Source organism: Talpa occidentalis, unplaced genomic scaffold (genome assembly GCF_014898055.3).
Source record: "Talpa occidentalis isolate TD23 unplaced genomic scaffold, MPIMG_talOcc4v2.1 talOcc4.7, whole genome shotgun sequence".
Classification (NCBI taxonomy): domain Eukaryota; kingdom Metazoa; phylum Chordata; class Mammalia; order Eulipotyphla; family Talpidae; genus Talpa; species Talpa occidentalis.
Window position 1 is genome coordinate 14,621,517 of NW_023605083.1, and position 21,518 is coordinate 14,643,034.

A 21,518-nucleotide genomic window follows, 5' to 3' on the forward strand; every position below is an offset into this window, starting at 1 on the left:
AAAAAAAGACTTAAAAAAAAAAAGACACTAGCTCCTTCCCTGTGACAAGTTGCTAACAGTAAAAGCTATATTAATTCTATGTGTTTTTTTCTTTTTCTTCAGGTCACCATCAAGTAAGGTGGATCTCAAGAGTGGCCTAGAAGAATGTGCAGTGGCATTGAATTTATTTCTTAGTAACAAATTTACAGATGCCTTAGAATTGCTTCGACCATGGTAATTTATTCTTATTTCTTTTAGATAAAATATATTTTTTCAGATGTTTCTATCTTTGATGTTGTAGAGGAGGAAGATGCCCCTTTTCTAGGTTCTTTCACTAATCTAGTAATTAAATTGATGTGAGACCGATCAATAGGAGAAATACGAATTTAATTTCATACATAAGGAACCCCAAGTTCTGAGGCCCAAAGAAGTGACCAAAACAGGCAACTTTTATACCATTTAGACAAAGATAAGGTAAATTTGTAAAGAATTGATAAGACAAAGAGATTTGATAAGACAAAGAGGGTGTTAGCATACAACCATGGGATCTCTTGGGATCCCCCAAATTTGCACACTCCGAAGGGGTCTGGCTTTCTGTGCACACAAAGACAAAGTGTGCAAGAACTTTATTGGGATTAGCATGCATAGGAAAAGAAGAGAAGAAATGATAGCTTCCCAATAAAACACCCAAAGTTACCCATCCTTTTGTGAGCAAATGCCCAGCCAAACAGGGTTGACCCCAAATGGGGCTGTTGAGGCTTGAAAATTTCCCACAAGTCTAAGGCACCTTCTGGCAGTGAACCATAGGAAAGGGGTTCTGAAATAGGTACCCAAAACCTGGGACAAAAGAAGATACCTCATCAGAACAATGGCTGCCATTGTCAGCCAAGGGTCTGTCACCCATGTGCACTTCAAGTGACTCTACATGTCTTTCCTGTGTGTCTGCTACTTCTCCAGCAGTACCAGGGTGTAAGTCAGGCTATAGAAGCAAAAGTTCTCCCTGTTCTTTTCCCTTGGAGCCCACCTGCCTGCTGTGTTGGAGAGCTCCAGTTGCCCAGATCCAGGTGACATTAAATGGGAGCAGGAAAAATGTACCTCCCCTTTTATGGAGTTGTCTCTGTAACTGGGATAGTACATTAGTGAAGAATTAGCTGGGATTGTCTTACAGTCTCCTAGGCCCTGCATTCCCTATCTCTGGTGATCAGATGTCTCTCTTACCTTTTGTACCAGGGAGCTTGATTTCTTCCTTTCAGGAGACAAAGGAGGCTCAGAATCCTTCTTGAACTGGCTGTTTATTATATAATTTTAATGCAAAATAATTAATATGCCAAAGTGGCATGTTTTGGGGTGACATATTCTACTCTCCTTCAAGAGAGACATTGTCACATTTGTCAGTTTTTCTGCATTTCTACCTGAATATAAGTGAATTGGTTTGCGACCCTTTACTGTTGACCCATTTTAATATCCAGTTAAGAAAGTTGTCTTTTCCAGTGTAATCAATAGAACATTTGATTCTTATCTTTTCATTTCTGCTGTAGTTTTCAAGAGCTTCATTTTACTTTCTTCAGAGAAATATTTTTATGGGTATTGCTCTTAAGCTTAAATATCACTAAAAAAGTTTCCTGTGAAATGGGAAAGGGAAGAACTACAATAAGCTAATCTCAAATGATAAAAAGAAATTTAAGGTAATAGAAATATTATTGGAGCTCCTTATTTATATGATAGTGGCATTAAACTGTCTAATTTCAATTACACATTTGGTTAATTTTTAAAATGTGGCAGCAAATCCTGGACTCACTTTTACTACAGTTCCACCTCTACAATGTAATCTCTCTCTCTATCTTTTTTTTTTTTAAAGATTTATTTATTTATGCATACAAGAGCTGGGGTAAAGGTCAGAGATACGGGGGGTGAGAGGACCCACCAGTGACAAAGTAGGGAAAAGAACAGGCAGACTGACTGAAATACACTGCTGAGGGGAGCAGCGGGCGAGTCAGGAGAGGTCTGCTTTGCCATGTGGGTTTCTCTCTGGCCGGTCTGGGATTGAACTTGTGCTGCAGAGGCGGCGAACTGCTTCATAATGCAGAGCTTAACCCCTTGTGACACCAGGGAGGCCCTCTAATCTCTTTTTTATTTTACTCAAAGACTCAATTTTATTTTTCTACCCCAGGACAAGACGTTTAACAAATCAACATTTGTCTTGTAATGGATCATCATCTCCTTTGCCAAGTAAAACTATAGAATACATCTTGTATGTCACAGATATGCCCGCTTTCAGTTTTGATGAGAAAAAGGGGTTTAATCCTGTAACAGTCTCTTTCCCATAGAAGAATGGTCACAGGAATAGTCTTACACTGTGTCATCAACACAGTCACTTGGGTGAAACTTAGACTTCATATAACAAAATAAGGGGATTGCAATTATATGGGCATAAAAGTGAGAATCTCATTCCTTCAAGTGGTCAGCAGGGTGATATGACACTGATTATTGACCTTGAATCTTAGAGATTAATTTACCTACTGAAGAACTGATGGTTAGTAATTCTATCAAGATTTAGAAGAATTGCGAGCAATTCAACTTATGTTGAATTATGTCAGCGGAACAGATGATAAGTAGGTGGTGACACATATAGCCTAAGTAAATTGTCCAGTGTTGTCTCCAACCCATGATCACAACCTCTCCTTTGCCTGTCTTCTGCCTTTCCCCCACCCCTGCAATCCTTCTCTGTCCCTCAGACTTCTCTCTTTCTATCTTCTGTGTCTACCTCCATCTGTCTTCCTCTCTCTACCTGTCTTTCCTTCTTATCTCTTCTCCCTCAAACTGCCTGTCTCCTTTGGTTTTTACTCAAACAAGTCTCCTTTTTTCTCTGCCACTGACCTCCAGCTGGTCATAATATGGAATGAGAATATGTTATTTAGTATATTATTTCACTGAGATTTTTTTATCCCGTAATCTTCATGCACATTCCATTGTTAAACATACATTTTTCTAACAAGTATTTTTTTTTCCTGTCTGGAGCTTTCAGTTTAAAATGTGAGGTTTCAAACTACACTTACTGATTAACTCAAGGATGCCTTTATGCCTTTTAGTTTTTTTTTGATAATCAGTGCCCTCGGTTTTTTTGTTGGGAGGAGCAACCTGCAAATTAACCAAAGGATGTTTAGACTGTGTCCATGGGGAAAAAGAGTAATGTGTCTTGCCTTTGTTTTGCATAGCAGCAGGCTGTAGGGGGTTATATTTGAATTAAAAGCAGTACTATGAGTTGTTGATATTTTAAATCTTATTAAAAATTAGCATAATTTAAGAAGTTTTGAGAGAAGATAGTGAGGTTTTCACAGCCTGAGAATCTGGGATGTCTGCCATACATTAGGATGAATTGACTTCAAGAATTGAAGTAGCTCTCACTGATAACTTCGATAATTGGAATGATCAGTAATTATCAGCTAATGGGTTTCGATTGGAGAGGAAGTCTAAAACTGTACTTTTTGTCGGGGACCTTTATGGCCAACCTAATTCATGCAAATATCATGCTACTTCTTGGTCTCCCTTGGGAGAGGAAACGGGAATATTTTATTCAAATTTTTTTAAATTTATATATTTTTTACATTGTTGTTCATTTTTGCACAATGTTCAATTACTCCTCTCAAGTGTAATTCCCATAAAATTCCTGCCATCAAGACACCCATTAACTGTCACCATAGATGCTTGTTTTGATCCCTTTCTCTCTCCTGCTGAATGTCTCTGATTTATAATTTGCCAGCTAGTTTTGTTTTTTTTTTCCTGATTGAAAGGGGAATATTTTAAACAAGGCTTTATCTTTCACAAAACATAGCAGAATCTCTCTGTCACAGAATACATCCCTGGAGATCTTTATTTTAGCACTTATTTCGGAGCTAAAGAAGGCCTATTGCTGCTGCTTGTGGAACTGGGAAAAATGGCTTTGCTTTGAAACATTTCCTAGGAAATGAATCCGCAGGCTGCCCCCTTGTGCTAAAACAAGGGAAAAGCACGTCCTGGTCAGCTTCTGCTTCAACATTTTGCTCTGTGTTGTGGGCTTTACACTGGAGAGTCCTTGACATTTGAGGTTTTAGGACATGTTTTCACGGTCCTCATTATTTCAGTAATTATGATGAAGTCAAAGTTAATACTGTGAAAGGCATGAATTCATTTACTAGGATTTCTTGTGATCTGGCAAGACAGGAATGCTTTGCGGTTGAATTGAAATGTGCTAACTCCCTGTGTCCTCCCCAGGGCTAAAGACAGCATGTACCATGCCCTGGGCTACAGTACCATTGTCGTGTTGCAGGCTGTCATGACCTTTGAGCAACAGGACATCCAAAATGGCATATCCGCCATGAGGGACGCCTTACAAACCTGCCAAAAGTAAGAACCAAGTCAATTCATGCTGGAGATATGATTACCAGCCTTTAGATCTTTGGGGTAAAATGAGTGTGGTTTGACTGAGAGCTCTGTTTGAAGTTAGACACAGTTACGGAAAAGGTCTTGGGCTAGACCATTTCATGTAGTTTTATGTAATAGAGTCAACACTATTGTCTGATATTTATCTGGCCAAGCACTCAGCATCGCTGCCTTTCACCTTTCTTTCTGATAATTTGAGCTACAGAAAAAGGCAGAAGCAGATATCAATGGGGTTAGCAGCAAGCATCTAAATATCTTCCTGTGGTGGACGAGTTCAGCTTTTCAACTACCTGCTAAACCAGACCAAGCAAGGAATATTCTCTTATGTGGGAAATGCTGCACATTTAGAAAGAAGGGTTTTATTTGTTTAGAAAGCACGCATTTGAATATTCTTTGCTGGTGAAAATGAGATCGATCTCTATTTTTACTTTTATCTTTGCTCTGTGTATATAGCAAGACCTGAGCAAAAGCTGTTAACTGGCATTGGTGAATTTCAACACGGATGAAAGTATGGCCTCATGTAATTATATTGGAAATTTCACAAGTGAAGAGTTTCCAAACACTGTACTCTAAAGCCCTTCTTCACGTGTCTTACTTCATACTGATTTTAGCCATACAGGTGCTTGACAGGGTTAGTGTTCACTGTTCCTTGTAGGAATGTTCACTTGGGGTCAGCGAACATGGATTTAATGTGCACTGAATGCCAGTCAGCACTGACATCTGGGTTTGCAGTGTTAAAGAGGGTTGTCTTTCGCCTACAGACTTTAGGGTTTAGACTTAGGCCTCAGTGACTCTTAGATGTGTGATTGTGATTGAAATGAATGTCAAAAAAAAAAATGAACTTTGTCTGATATATTGTTATTTTTTCCATTTCCCATCTCCCCTTCTACTTATTTTATGCAGATATAGAAAAAAATGCACAGTTGTGGAAACCTTTTCAAGTCTTCTTTCTAGAGGATCATTTGAACAGCTGACTGAAGGTACGAGTCATCTAAAAGATTAACTTTTTCCTTTCTTTGAAAAATTAAAACACGACCATACTCATAAAACCCAGTATTTAAGTGTTTGATATAAAGTAAATGGAATTTCTTTTTGTCTTCCCAGCCTACTCACCTTCCAGAAGTAACCATTGTTAATTTTTGGTTTTGAAGCCTTGCAGAATTTTCTGTTTACATATGTAAACATATATGCAAATTGCGTATATTGTTGTAGTTGTTCATTTTTTGCATGTGATACCATTACTCTACAATGTGTTTTTTTCCCTATGTGGATACCTATAAACCCTATTTCATTCTATTTAATAGCTATATAATGTTCTTTTGCTATGGGGAACCCATGTATTGTTTATTCTGTATTATTAATATTATATTGTTTTTATTTTTTCATATACAAATAATGCTGTCTTACTATTTATGTTAAGTATGTGTTCATGCATTTCTGCAACTATGACAGAGGCCTAAAAACAGAAAATTGAAAATATTTAGGTACAGCCAATATTTTCTCTGAAGAGTTAGGTCAGTTTATAGGTGTATCATTCATGAATGAGAGTTTCTGTTTTTCCACAAGCTATAATTTTACCTCAAGATAAAATAATTCTGGTACCTTTGAAAATATGGTTACTGTTTCTCAGTATGGGAAATGTTTGGTTTGTGGACATTTGGGGATAATCAACAATCCAGGTATGGCTACAGTGTCCTATCAGATGGGTGGGAGAAAATAACTACTTTTGCTGTCAAATGCTTCATGCCTCACCTGCAGATAGGGCAGATTAGCTGTTTTATGTGTCACACTTCTGTCAGAGGCTTATAAGAAAGGAGTATCTAGATATTCCTATAGAAGAGAAAATTATATCCTTCAGAGGTAGACTATAGTTCTTGCTATCTAAGGAGAATTTGTGTCTGTGTTGTTATGGTCAAATTTGTTCTCTGGAATAGGAGACACAAAATACTAAAATTTGTAGCAAGCAAAATGTCTTCAGCAGGTGGATGAACAAATTAATGGTGGTACATCAAAGCTATGAAATATTCTGCACTAAAAGAAAGAGCTATCAAGTCATGAAAGCTGGGAAGAGCCTTTACCAATCGAAATAAGCCATTCTAGGGCCTCCCCTGGTGGTGCAGCGGTTGAGCGCTGGGTTGCGAAGCTGCCCTCGGCCTCTGTGGCACCGGTTCAATCTCCAGCTGCTCCCCGGCCACCGGAGGAGGGTCCCACATGGCGCGCAGACCTCTCCTGCCGCCCGCTGCTCCCCCCAGCAGTGTACTTCGGTCCTTCTGCCTGCTCTGCTCCCTGCTCTGGCTCTGGTGAATTCTCTCACCCTCCCGCGCTTCTGACTGTACCCAGTGCATGCATAAACAAAACAAACAAACAAACAAATAAATAAATAAAACATGCCTCTATAAAAAAAAACAAAAAACAAAATAAGCCATTCTAAAAAGGCTACATACTGTGTGATTCCAATTGTATGACTTCCTAGAAAAGGCAAAACTATGTAGAGTGTAAAAAGAATAGTGGCTGTCAGGGATAGAGTGTGGGGGGAGGGCATAAGGAGAGAAAGGCAGGGAACAGTTGATTTTTAGGGCAGTGAAAATACTCTGTGTGATTAATGATAGGTACATAGCGTTTTACATTTGTTCAAACTTGCAGAATATACAACACCAAGAGTGAACCCTAAGGTATACTAAGGACACGGGATGATTGTGACTCATATGTTATCATCAGTTGTACAAATGTACCACTTTGGTGGGGAATGTTGGCAATGGGGAAAGCTGTACATGTGTGGGGCCTATAGTATTGGTACAGAAGGTACAGAAATTTCTGTACCTTCTGCTCGGTTTTGTTGTGAACGTAAAATTGTTCTTAAAAAGTAATGCCTTAATCAAAAGAAAATTAGCTGGTGACCCTAGCCTATTCTGAAATACCGGCTTATTTTGACTTTTATATCTAAAGACATAGATAAATTTCACTGCAATCATGAAGCTGTTTCCTTCAGTGGACTAAGGAATTTATAATTAAGAAACATTCTGATAGGTACATTCTCTTAAATGCCATATAGCTAATTTTGAGAACCAAGGAACTGCCTAATGTAAATCAACCAGAGTGAAGAAATAAGACTTTTATGAATTAAGTTGCATTTTATTCCTAATGAGTTTGGCTGTCACTGCAACCCAAACAGATTTTGTGTTCAGGGGAGCATGTCATAACATTGTAGCTTTGGTATGTGATTTGTTTTTCCTCTTAGTAATTTTCATTTACATCCTTGAGTGGCTGGTTGTCTGAGGAGTGAGTATATTTAATTAAACTTTTCATGGGTTTAACAGGAAACAGTCCTGTTCTTCTTCTCCTGTGGTTGGCATATTGCCTTTAAAAAAGAGATAATTAAATACAGTGCTTAGGAAGTGAAAGAGATTTAACATGAAGAATACTTACAAATGGAAGACAGAGTTTAAATTTTCTTGCCTTTTATCTCTACCTTCTTGTGACATCCTTATGGCCCATTTGTTGCATATAGATTTGTCCATCTTTAACTGAAGCCCCACCTAGCCACTATTCTGCTCAGATATCTTCAAGGATTTGCTGTTTCCTGCTGAATTAAGCCCCAACTCTGACGTTCAAGGCTGTCCATAGTTTAGCCCCAACTTGCCTTAGGACTAAATGCCCACTCCTCTCCTTATACACCTTGTGCTTGCCTGCAGGGGCTTTGTGCTTTCCTAGCTCCGTGCCTTTGCGTATGCTGGTCCTCTCCCAGCAGCAGTGTCCTTCCCTCGGCTCAGATCCAAGTCAGCAATGAGCAAGCTTTCAAAGTGAATAATTGCTAACATTTCCTACTTTCTTACAAATTGAACAAAGAAGGGGATATTCAGGTGTCTCTGTAAAGATAAAAGTTATCCTTTTTGATCCCCTTGAACACACTGAGAAAATCCAGAGACACACTCTGAGGTTAGGTGTTTTCAAGGACTGAGGTCTTGGCTGTTGCTCCTGCCAGAATGTGCAGGAGCCGTAACTCTTCAGGTTGGCCTGTTATGGGCTTGGCTGCTCTCGGGAATTGCATAGTTGTGTCTTTGTAGAGTCAACCTTTGGAAAATGAGAATGATGGGGAGTTGAATCATTTTATGAGAACTAGTGGGGTGTGTGTGTGTGTGTTGGGTGGGGGGGTTCTGTTTGTGTAAGTGAAAGAAATAAAATACTAATTCTTATCCAGTTTGATTCAACAGCATTCCTGACAACACAGAAATATCCTATTTATCAGTTACTTACTTGACATAAAATGTACTTTCTGAGCTTTTACCAAAAAGTATGACATGAGAGTGACCTTAGTGCTGGGAACTAACATATCGAATGATGGGAACTAACATATCGAGTGCTAACTCTGCACATGCAGCCCCTCACTTCATTCTTCAGCTATGAAGGAGAGACATTACTAGCTGGTCTTTGCAGATGAAGTCAGGAGAGAGGGACAGGGTAGTTTGCTTGAGACCCTATGAGTAGCCTTGTCTCCAACCCAGGCTGATAAATAATCCAAGCATATTTGCTTAAATATAATACCAATTTGCCTCCCATGGACAAAGCAGGAAGCTATTGATTTTATTTATGCAAAAATGCAGAGCTCTCTCTTCCCCTCAATCTCTGCAACTATGGTGGATTGAGTAGAAAGACAGGCCATGTATTTTGGGACGTACTACATGTCCATGGCATATACAGAGCTTTGCAAAGTCCCTTTTGTGAGCGCCTGGCTCCTGATCAGTACTAATGCTGACTCTTTCTACATGGAGTCTCCTGTGTGTGAGGCCTCTGTGGGCATGCAGAACTCTTAAGAGAGCTGCTCCTCTCTCTCCATGTTGATAATGTGCCTCATCATTGTCATGATTAACATATCTTCATATTTTAGAAGCCAGGATTCATAAAGTTGTTTTTGTCAATTTTTATGACTGCTAAGATTGCTTGGTATTAAGTTAAAAAATAAGTGGTTTCATTTTTTAAAGATTGCGTCTAAATTTTGGTTTCCTTTTGTGAGCTAATTTTGGGTCTGTGACACCTAATGCCTGAGTCTTTGCAGTTATAGAATGGGGCCAAAGCTGACTTCCCTGAACCATTTTCCCACATTCTGGGAATGTCTTGTTGAGGGACCAAGAGCTGAGATCCTCGGTCACTTTTATGGAAGCACCAGAGCAATCTAGATTTTTGTCCCTCTTGGACTCATTTATCTACCAGTCTTTTCTGAACATCTCAGAGCAGTTACTGGGACATGGGATTTTTCCTAATGTATTCTTATTTGTTTTTAATAGAGGAAATGCATGCTGAAATCTGTTATGCCGAGTGTCTCCTACAGAAAGCAGCACTCACGTTTGTTCAGGTAATGAACGTCTGGCTTAGAATCGGTATTGCTGGGGAAACTTGTCAGTAGATAGAGAAAAAATGTGGCTCATGCTATGTCAGTGCCTCAGTTCTTTGGACTTTAAGAGTTGCAATGAAAGATATTTGCTGTTCTGATATCCCTCTTATATTTGCTAATGGAGTACCTGGCAGAGGAAGTTCCTTAATCCCTGGCTACTCCAATCTCCCACCAGATGCAATAGCAAAGCTCAGTTATGCATGGATAGAAAGCCAAACTTTTCATGTATACTTGTTTTTATTTTCCCCCTCTTTCTATTCTCATTCCCCATTTCTTGCTTTTATTTCTTCCTTTGGAAGAGCAGTTTTAAAAGTCAGTAAACAAAACAATCAGTCCTTTCTTTATGGGCATTTAATATCGCCTCTAGGAACTGTTACAACAGCATTTTGCCTGTCATTGTATCTGCTGGTGCTGCTAAAAACATGCATTTTGTCATCGTGGTTGCCCAGTGATGAGACTATAAATGGGTAGAAACTCAACTGTAAAGTGGAAAATCTCCCTCAATTCCAATGTTTTACATTGTGTTGAGAGTTGCTTTTCTCTTTTTCTAGAGATTGACTTCTTAGTTTGGATTCTGGTTTAGTAAAACTGAAAAAATCTAATCTGTGACCATGTTTCCTAAAACTCTGCATGTTATCAGCACTGACTGGAAACAATATTCTTGTTGCCTCAGTAAACACCGTGCTAATCATGGAGGCCCTACTCTTTTTCTGACGTGTTTTCCAAATGAACACTTGACAGTCAAATCTGGGATTTGATGGCTTATTTTATAATTGGGGATTTGCAATTAAATACCCTCCTGCCTCCATATTCCGTTTCATGGTCGTGCCTTTATTTATTTGATTTAATCTTTTAAAGCAGCCACCGTAGCTCTTCCTCTCTGTTCTGACAATGGTTGTTCTGTGGCAGTGCTCATCCAGTCTTCCCTAGACTGCACAGCAATCTAATGACCCTCCCTCTCATTTCTCTTACCTCAAAGCTCATCCTCTATTGTAAAATTGAGCACCCTCTCAAAGATGAAAAATCTCGCCTTCTGTCATTTCTCTGCTTCAGCATTTAGTAGCTGTCATTGACATTTGTTCTGTATGAGAATGTCTGAAATAGGGGAGGTCTTTTCAAACTAAACTGGTATCTGCTCCCCCTCCCACAGTGGCCTACTCCCCTCTTAGCAATGTCCTCAGATGCTACTGGCATGTATGTTGCATACTTGAGTGGCATGGGTAGAGACTGCTTTCTTACTCCTTATTCATTCCCTTCTTTGCAGCAGATTCTGCAGCGGTGCTGAGTTACATAAACACAGATGGTCAAGTACACATGATCTTTAGAGCTTCCCTGCCTTTCCATTAGAGTTCTCCTTTGCTTGCAAGCTTCACATCTGCTTTGCCCCCTTTAATCTAACCACTTCCTAATCATTTTTTGGTGCTTTTAGCACTGATGCTTCCAGGAGGTTTTTGTAGACCTCTCCATGCCCCACCTTTTACCCCTTTTGTGCTTTCATGACATCCTGTGCATGTCTCCATTTGTGTGCATGTTTCCAACTCTTAGCACAGTGTATTGCTTCTGTCTGATTTTGCTTTCAGGTGCCTGGTATAAAATAGGCATTCAGTAAATGTTTGGTGAATTATGAAATGAAAAATTTTTATTTGAGGTAGATTTTAATCTAATTTAATAAATTCGTGGTCAGTATTGGAACTTATGTGATCTTAAGTTTCCTTAAAATAAGAAGATTAAGCATTTACTTTGCTTATTTTGTATTAATTAATTCCTATACTAATTCAAATGTTAACTCATTAAATAATTGATGAAAATTTCAAATTAAGATTAGCTTTTCTTTTGCTTTGGAGGGATGCATGTTTCTGATACTAATAGAGCAGAAAAACTTTTATGGAATTGTGAAACATGCAGCCATCTCCATTAGCACTTTGTTTTAGAGCAACTTCCTTCAAGCAGTTATTTGATGTAATTTATTAAGAGATCCTTTTGGAATTCTAGAATATTGACCCGGAAAATCATAGTCATCTAGACCTACTGCTTCAATTTTTTGGTTCATGACCAGCAGGCAAAGAGAAGTGAAATATTTCCCCCCAAAGCCAAAATTGCATATCAGTGAAAAGTTTAGAATCTGAATTATTTCTGGTCTGGAAATAAACATAAATGAAATTCACAATGTTCATTAGACTTTGCCTGATAAAGTAACCTGCAAAAGAAGAACTATTACCCATTTAGTGGAGTTAGACAGGAAAATTTGACCTTAGAGCACATCCTTAAATCAGTCATTTTGGATTCTATTGAATCCAGAAGAAAATCGCTCACTAAAAGATGATATTGATTAAAATAGGTTTGGACTAACCTACATGGCCCCATAATTGGTGAGGATTACTCCTTTAATTACTTCCTTAAAGTTTATAAAACTTTAAAAAACTTTCTTTTTTGTTGACATTAAACTTGGAAGAAAAATTACATAAAAACCTCTCATATGTAAAAAAAAATATTATTTTAATTTAAAAATTATGTCATCAAAAGGGAGTGTTTGGTTCTAACCATACAAATACATAGCTGTGGGGATAGTTTAAGAGTCTTCTGCTAAATGATCTAATTATTCAATTGTATTGTTTTTAGGATGAAAATATGATCAACTTCATCAAAGGTGGACTCAAAATTAGAACAAGTTACCAAATATATAAGTAAGTTAAAAATTAAGATGTAGTGTTTAAATGATTCTGGTACAGCGTGCCACTTTGTACTTTGAAATTCTCATTAAGTAAGACTACTTTTTAAAAAACTCGGTGTTGGTAAAAATGCACTTGATTTTTGCCATACTGAGTCTGTATTCAATGCCTTATGACAAAATTGTATTTCAATACAATTTTGAAAAAATAACTGAAAGCTGCTTACATAATTTCAGATTAGATAATTATTATTTCTCTCTCCTAAAAATAATTTGTATATTTAAAATGACAGGTATGTTTTGGTTGAGACTCTAAAGTAGCAATGCAAAATAGAATTTTCTATAGTGATTCAAATATTTAATTAAGGTGGACCAGAGTGGAGTTCATGATTTCTATATCCATACTAATTTTTTCTAATTATCCTATCATTTACTGCAGTGTCAAAAATCTCTAGCTTTGATTCTGGAGTCATCATTTGTCCTGTTAATTCTATCAGTGTTTGTTTGACATATTTAGAACCTCTATTATTAAATTTAGGTATACTTAAAGCTCTTTTTTTTATTTTTCTAGTGAATTGCTCTTTTTATCATTTTGAGTGTCCCTACTTAATTCCTTATAGCTTTTCTGTCTTGAAATCTGTTTTGTTTACAGTATGACAGTTACTCATGTTTTTTTGAAATTAGTGTCTGCATGGTATATATTCTTTTACTTGAAACCTATCTTTGTTTTTTAATTTAAGTTGCATTTCTTGTTGATGTGCATACTTGGGTCTTGCTTTTTTTTTCAGTGTGACAATTGGTATGTTTCCACTTTTGACTACTATTTTGCCTTTTTGCTTCATTTATTTTCTTGCCTTTTTCTGTCTTCATTTACATTAGTAGATTTTTATGTGCATACATACATATAGATGTATGTACACACACATAAATTCCATTGTAATCCCTCTGTTGTTTTCTTAGTTGTAAGTCTCTTTAATTTTTTTTAAATGGTTGTACTATTGGTTATAGTATACTCCTTAACTTATAACAATTAACTTACAGTTAATGTTGTTCCATTACACATAAAATGAAAAGATGGCAAAAGTATAGTTTAATTTACCACCTATTACCTTATATACTATTTTAAGTAATTCCATTGATAGCACAGGGGCATATATTATAAACCTCACAATGAACTGTCAAACTTTTGCTTTAAACAATTGTATGTTATAGTCTTTTCTGTGTACTCATATCTTGATCATTTTTAATATTTTCCATTTCTTATAAACTTACAAACTGAAAATTGTCTTTTAGCATTTTTTTTGCACTGTGCATATCTGCATTCAACAATTTTGTATTAATTTATCTGAAGACATCTTTATTTTTGAAGGTTATTTTTGCTTAGTATAATATTCTGAGTTACAAGGTTTTTTTCCCTTCTCCTTTCATTCTTTTAAAACTATCAATCCAATAAAATTGGCTTCTATTGTTTCAGAACAGAAGTCAGCTGTTATTTGCAATATTGTTACCCTGTCTGTAATGTGTCTTTTTGTGGCTCCTTTGAAGACTTTTCATATCTTTGGCCCCTAGCAGTTTGACTATGATGCACTTAAGTGTAACTTAAAGAATTTGTGTGCATTATTTCTTTAAATACCTTTTCTGCACATTCTCACTTTCTCCTCTCCTTCTGAGAGTCCCATTACATGTTAGTTAGTCTGATTTTATTTAGTAGGTCAGCAAGGTGCTGTGCATTTGGAAAAAAAGATTATTTTTCTCAGATTGGATATTATTTCAATATCTGGGCCTTTTGTCAATTTCTATTGCTATATTTGCTTTATTCACTTTTTTCTATTCTCATGTCAGTAAGTTTTCAGTTGTATACTATATATTGATTCATTGTAGAGACTCAGGATTCTATTATCTTTCTCAGAAGAGAGATGATTTTTGGTCTGGGAAGCATTTAACTTGACTAGACTTCAGCTTCAGTCTCTTACTCTAGCAGTCGTTAACATCTGAAATCTAGGCTTATTATTCTGTCTCATTAATGCTTTTTTCTGAAGACTTCCTGGTACTGACATAGTTCATAGGTCAGCCAACAATTTGGAGTTTTAACATAGACTTGGTGTTTCCTTCCTCTGAGATTCTCCTGTATCTGAAATTTACCCCTTTATCACCATTCTGGCAGTCTTGAACTCTGTACTCTGACTTTTTAAACCAATAAGAGTGTGGCTTTCTGTATAAGCTCTAGGCACCTCATGTTGAATGTATTTGGCTTAATATAGTAATTTTATTCCATTCAAAATCTCAAAGGAGACTGGAGGTGGGGATTTGGGGAACTTGACATTTCATTTAGTTTTCCTTTCAGATTGTTATTTTGGAAGGTATACAAAATTCTGGAAGCATTGATTGCTTTTGTAGTTACCAAAACTTACAAAACTGAGTTAAAATATTCTTGTGATGGCGCAGATATCTATATATCATTGAAATGGAACTTTAGGTTTTGAAATAGTGTGTGAAAGCTTACCCAAACATCTGTGTATATGCATATGTGCTTATACCACACACACACACACACACACACACACACACACACACACAAGTACACACACAAGTATCTACCTGGGAATTCAAAATATACTAAATTCCTATATATAGATAGATCCCTTTCAAATCAGCAGAGAAAGATGGGTACTTTAATAAATTGTTTTGGGAAAGTTGTCTCTTCATTTTGGAAAAATAGACTATACAAAAATAAATAACATAGATTCAAATTAAAATATTGTTTAAAGAATACTAATAAAACATAAAGTATTTTTTAAGGAAATTATTTTTATAGCCCTAAAGTTTATTTTATTTTAATTTTATTTTATTTTTTAATTTAAATGTTATTTTTATATTCCCCATACAATTACAACCCCCTTATTTTGACCCCAATCTCTCCTTTCCCCACCCCCACCCCCCATAGAGTGTCTCTGGTTCATAGTTGTTTGTTGATTTTGATATCTTCTTTCTTATAGTTATTCTTTTTTCTGGTTCCTTATTTAAGTTTTCTAGATTCCTGCTATGAGTGAGACCATCCTGTGTTTTTCTTTTTCTTTCTGGCTTATTTTGCTGAGCATGATCCCTTCCAGCTTCATCCATGTTGCTGCAAATTGCATGTGTTTATCTTTTTTGAATGCTGAGTAATATCCCATGGTGTATATGTACCACATCTTCTTGATCCAGTCATCTATTTTTGGGCATTTGGGTTGTTTCCAAAGCTTAGGATAGCCCTAAAGTTTTAAGGTCTTTCAATGTTTCTTTATTTAAAAATTTTTCACATTGAAATGATTTCAAAATTTCTACTAAGAATTTTCCTATATATTTTCACTAGGATTCATAAATGTTATAGAGCTATAATATAGATATTAAAATCAAGAAAACTAACATTAACAGAAATTAGTAACTGTTGACATTACTTATACATCTCTAATTTTCTTGTCAATGTTCTCACCAACCCAGACCTATGATCCTGGATGTTGAATTTAATTGCTGTGTTTCCTTAGCCTATTAATCTGTAAGAGTCTCTCAGTCTTTGTCCTTCATGACTGAGACATTTTTTTTTTTTTTATAAATTTTATTGTTATATTCCCCATACAATTGCAGCCCCCCCATTCTGACCCCAATCCCTCCCTCCCGCCCCGCCCCCCTAAAAGTGTCTCTGGTTCATAGTTTTTTGTTGATTTTGATTTTCACTTTCTTATATTCATTTTCCTGGTCCCTTATTTAAGTTTTCTAGATTCCTGCTATGAGTGAGACCATCCGGTATTTTTCTTTTTCTTTTGGCTTATTTCGCTGAGCATGATCCCTTCCAGCGCCATCCATGTTGCTGCAAATTGCATGTGTTTATCTTTTTTGAATGCTGAGTAATATTCCATGGTATATATGTACCACATCTTCTTGATCCAGTCATCTATTTTGGGCATTGGGTTGTTTCCAAAGCTTAGCTATTGTAAACAGTGCTGCTATAAACATAGGGGTGCAGGTGTTCTTTGGAATTGATGTTTCTGTGTCCTTTGGGTAAATACCTAGGAGTGGAATTGCTGGATCATATGGAAGCTCTATGTTTAGTAGGTCCAGAAATCTCCACACAGCTCTCCACAGTGGTTGGACCAGTTTGCACTCCCACCAACAGTGCAGAAGAGTTCCTTTTTCTCCACACCCTCGCCAGCATTTGTTGTTGCTAGTTTTTTTAATATGTGCCATTCTCACTGGTGTAAGATGGTATCTCATGGTAGTTTTGATTTGCATTTCCCTGATGGCAAGTGATGTTGAACATTTTTTCATATGCCTGTTGGCCATTTGCATTTCCTCTTCAGAGAAGTTTCTTTTTAGCTCTTCTGCCCATTTTTTGACTGGATTATTTTCTTTGTTGTTGCTGAGTCGACTGAGACATTTTTGAAGAATACAGGCCAGTTACTTTGTAGAACATCTCTCAATGTGTACTTATCTAATGTTTCTTCATGATAAAAATTGAGATTTTGCATCACTACAAGAAAAACATAAGGGTGATGGATGTTGTGCCCTTCTCAGTTCATCATATCAGTTGATACCTGATGTCTACATCAGAAGCCTTTTAAAGGATGACATAAAACTAGGAAACATAAAGATTGCCCTGACCAAATAAACATTACATTTCATTATGGCAAAATATATCATAATAAAAAATACAAATAGAACTGTAATAGAAATGACTCCAGGCAAATGGCTGTGAGAGCGAGCTCATAGGTTGGTGGGAGTCTAAACTGATAAAGAGTTTTTTCTATCTGAAGGATGTTGTCGGTCAGTGCATATCAAGATTTAGAACGAGTATCACCTTTAATCTCAGAAGTCCTGTTTTAAGAATTTAATTTAAGGACAGTTAGGATAGTGTAACTACAGTCATGTGTTGCTTAAAGACATTTCAGTGAATGATAAATGACACTGGGCCCAATAGACTAGGTGTATAGTATGCTATACCATCTCAGTTTTTGTAATTGCACTCTATGACATTCACACAATGACAAAATCACCTAATGATGCATCATATCCCTATTGTTAAGTGACACATCTCTGTATAACTGTAGTATTTGGTGTGAAAAACGTACTTCACAAATGTACAAAACACCCTAGCAGAATTGCTTATAATATGGAAGATTTGGAAACAAATATTTAACAAAAGAAATGTGGGTAAATAAATTATTCCACAGAATGGAGTAATATGCACTCATAAATGAATAAGGTAGCTTTCATGGAAAATTGTCATCATCACTTACAGAACAATGCTTACTATATGATCCCATTTGTGTATGCTCAAGGATTGTAATCTTAGAAAAGTATAAAATCACCTAAGAATTTATGCACCAGGCTATCAACTGTGACCATCTCTCTGGGGGTAGTTTTGTAGGGATACTTATGTGTTCTTCACATTATTTGAAAATTTTGTAATACTCATCTATTATCAGCATGTAGAAAATAGAGTCTCTGCAGTGTACACAGTAGCTGAGGAGCTGAGCTCTTCCAGGAAGCCTCTTGTAAACTGCTGCAGTGAAGCCCCAAGGTTGCCATCCTGTGGCTCCTGAGTTGTGTTTAGTGATGTTTGAACTCTCTTAATTTAAGCCCAGAAAGACTTGTCTTGATAAACAGTGTAGTAACAGGTACATCATATTTTATTAATGATTATTGCTCAGTGACCTCAGGAATAAACTCACCCCAGTACATCCATTTAAAAATTCTGTCGTATTTTGGCTAATGACATTTATTTTATAAGGTATAACTGTGAAATTGGGCAGCATTCATTTTCAGTCATGGTAAATTTGTGCTTTAACTTTTTTCCCCTATCCAGAGAATGTCTTTCTATCCTGAATGTAATTCAGAACAAAAAAGTTGAACAACAGTTTTTCTATGAATTTGAAGGGGGTGTCAAGCTTGGAATAGGGGCCTTTAATTTGGTAAGTAGAAAATTATAAAGCTACCAGAATCTTTTTTTAAAAGAACCTAAAGTTTTGAAGAATCTAAGTGCCTTCTGTACTGCATTTGACCCTCTGCCCGGGTTTGACTAACAAGGAATTAGAGTGGGGTCAGCTTTCCTGTGTTGTAATCCACTAGGGCTGTCCTCAGCACACACTGTGATGTTCTCTGCACATGCTCAGACTAGTTTGTAGTACAGTCGGGTATCGTAGCACTGTCCATGGATGGTAATGTTCTGGATAACACGGAGCTTGGGATCCAGTTCCATTTCCACAACAAAAATATTATTGCTATTCCATATACTTTGACATTTGTATACACTATATAATAATCACCACCAAAAGTGTAGTTTTGATCCCATTTACCCACTTCAGCCACACCCCAAACCCCTTCTCCACTGTTAACCTACCCATCTCTTCTCTGTGTCTTAGTTTGTTTTTGTTTCATTTTGTTAGCTTATTTACTTGCTCTCTTTGTATTCTACTGATGACTTAAATCATAAGATATTTTAAAAAACACAGGATTTCCTTTCATCATTTTGTCAGACATGCATAGAGCTGGCATCTCCTGAAGTGTTGCCTTCCCAGCACTTCCTCACTCCACATAAAAGGAACAAATATTTTAGAGTATGCCGAAAAGACCTTTTTTTAATATTTATTTTTAAGGTTCTTTATCTTAGCTATATGAAATTAATTCATAAGTAATGAGTATAATATGTACAGCAAGTGGTTGCAACATATCTAGTAGTTTAAGGTTGGTTCTAATTTTTCTGTTACTGAAAGTGAAATTTTTTTTTATTTACATATTTTTTACAATGTTTGATTTCTCCTCTCAGGCAGTAATTTTATGGGAATACACCTGAGAGGAGAACGCATACAAACATACATTGTACTGAAATGAACAATGCTGTAAAATATATATAGAAGTAAATATTAAAAAAAATACCGCCACCAAGACACCCATGAACTGTTTGAAAGTGAAATTTTAAATTGTTTGGTTTAGACCATTTATCTATAGATAGATATATTAATAAATCAGTACTCTTGTGTGTTTTTTTTTTTCTCTTACAGATGCTGTCTCTTTTACCAGCACGGATTATCAGGCTACTAGAATTTATAGGATTTTCTGGAAATAGGGTACAAATTTAATTTTATCTTAATTTTGACAGGGAAGTTATTTATTAACAATTATTGAATATATTGGTAATGGAAAATGTTCCAATAGCTAGCATGACAATTCTTGACAATCTTCTTTGCAGTATAATAAAGAACTTTTGATCTTTGATCACATTTTTCAGGAACTAGAGATGGTTTTTCTATTGAAAGTATTTTGTTACCTAAACTCTGGGATTAAAAACTATGTTTTGTAATATTGCTTCTTGCTATATCTTTATTACTCTTGTGTGACTAAAATATGCTTCCTTATCATTTTTTTGCTACCTCAGAATGCTCTGTGAAACCATCAAATTAGGTTAGATTTCCATGTCCAACATTTTATGATTTTCATGGATCAAATATTATTGCAGTATTTTGGGTTTTCTTTTAAACCCCTTTGTTTTACACTATAAAGCCTGGAAATTTGTTTTCCATGAGTTTTATTCATTGTATTTCTGTGTTGTGGTTTTTGTAGTATATAACATTTATTAATGATAACACTCAATATGCTTTTTATAGGGTCGCCTTACTGTAAAAGCTATCCCTATTAGTCAAGAGAGCAGGCTTTGGGAAATGTCTGAGAATAAGTACAAGAAGTACTTAATTTTACCTCTGTTTATGCTACCCTCTGAGTTTCTCATAAGCTATAATGTATTTATGATGCTATCTTAATAATCTATCGATTCAGATTCTGCATTTCATGGTGACCCGTCTCCTCGACCTTTCACCTTCCATTTTATTCCTTCAGTGGTTCTGAATTTCCTCCTGAATAAAAGTCCAAACTATAGCATGAACTCCAGGGCTCCATAACTTGATTCTTGCCAGTGTTTCCAGCCTTATTACCCATATTTCCCCTCTCTCACAGACCCCCAGACCCCACTGAACCGGGGAATTACCCCACACAGGCCTTCCCTGTGCTTTTCTGTTTTTGTGCCTTTGCTGGTGTTTTTTTGGATGTCCTTCCCAGCCAGCATCCTCCCAAACAACATCTCCAACCACCAGGTTTGAGATAAATGTCATCTATTCCACAAAGATTTCACTTATCCTCTCCCAGTGAAACCCAAGTCCTCCCAACACTCAGAATCTTTTATTTATCTTTTTTATGACACTTACGTATTCTAAAGAAACTGTGTGATTATAATTTCTCTAATGGAAATATCTTTGAAAACATAGAACTGTATTTTTTCATATCCACCATAGTCCCTTGTTTTAATAAATTGACATTTTTTATCAGAGACATACACAATTTTTATGAAACAAGCATTGCCTTTTTCTCTCCCTAGAATCACTTGATAAGGGAATTTATGAGATCAATGTTAATTTAAAGTGTAAAGTTTGTTTCTAATGAGGTGTTATAAGTAAGCTATTGAAAAATATATCCCTTCTCCATGGGGGATGGAGCTCTGTGAACTGGCGTTGTAAAGTGTCTGAGTATGATTTGTTGATAGTGCTCTGCTCATTCTAAAATTCTTTTAATTCCCATAGGAACTGGGCCTCCTGCAGTTACAGGAAGGTGCATCAGGAATGAGCATGCGGTCTCCACTGTGCTGCTTAACTATACTAGCTTTTCATACTTATATCTCCCTAATACTTGGTAAGGACTGCATTGCTTTTTATGTCTTTTAAAATTGACTGCCTTTTATCTGAGTAAATAAGAGTTTAGAAGACTCAGTATGAGCACATAGTCTATATCTGTTTACTTTTTATTTTTTGAATAAAGATAAAAGTGACATTTGTCATAACAACATTTTTTTTTTTTTTTTTTTTTTTTTTATAGAGGCATGTTTTTATTTGTTTGTTTGTTTGTTTGTTCGTTCGTTTTGTTTATACATGCACTGGGTACAGTCAGAAGCGCGGGAGGGTGAGAGAATTCACCAGAGCCAGAGCGGGGAGCAGAGCAGGCAGAAGGACCGAAGTACACTGCTGAGGGGATCTGCGCGCC

At 36.4% G+C, this 21,518-nt stretch overlaps 1 protein-coding gene across 2 annotated transcripts in view; it reads left to right on the plus strand.

Annotated features, from left to right (window-relative positions):
• The window catches only part of TTC39B (tetratricopeptide repeat domain 39B), a 113,489-nt gene that overhangs the window by 66,063 nt on the left and 25,908 nt on the right, over positions 1-21,518 (plus strand). For both annotated transcript variants that reach the window (XM_037491894.2, XM_037491893.2), the window contains exons 4-11: positions 103-213; positions 4,231-4,362; positions 5,302-5,378; positions 9,681-9,748; positions 12,407-12,471; positions 18,298-18,403; positions 19,493-19,558; positions 21,062-21,170. In XM_037491894.2, coding sequence (XP_037347791.1) covers positions 103-213; positions 4,231-4,362; positions 5,302-5,378; positions 9,681-9,748; positions 12,407-12,471; positions 18,298-18,403; positions 19,493-19,558; positions 21,062-21,170 — 734 coding nt within the window. The remainder of the gene's footprint in view (positions 1-102; positions 214-4,230; positions 4,363-5,301; positions 5,379-9,680; positions 9,749-12,406; positions 12,472-18,297; positions 18,404-19,492; positions 19,559-21,061; positions 21,171-21,518) is intronic.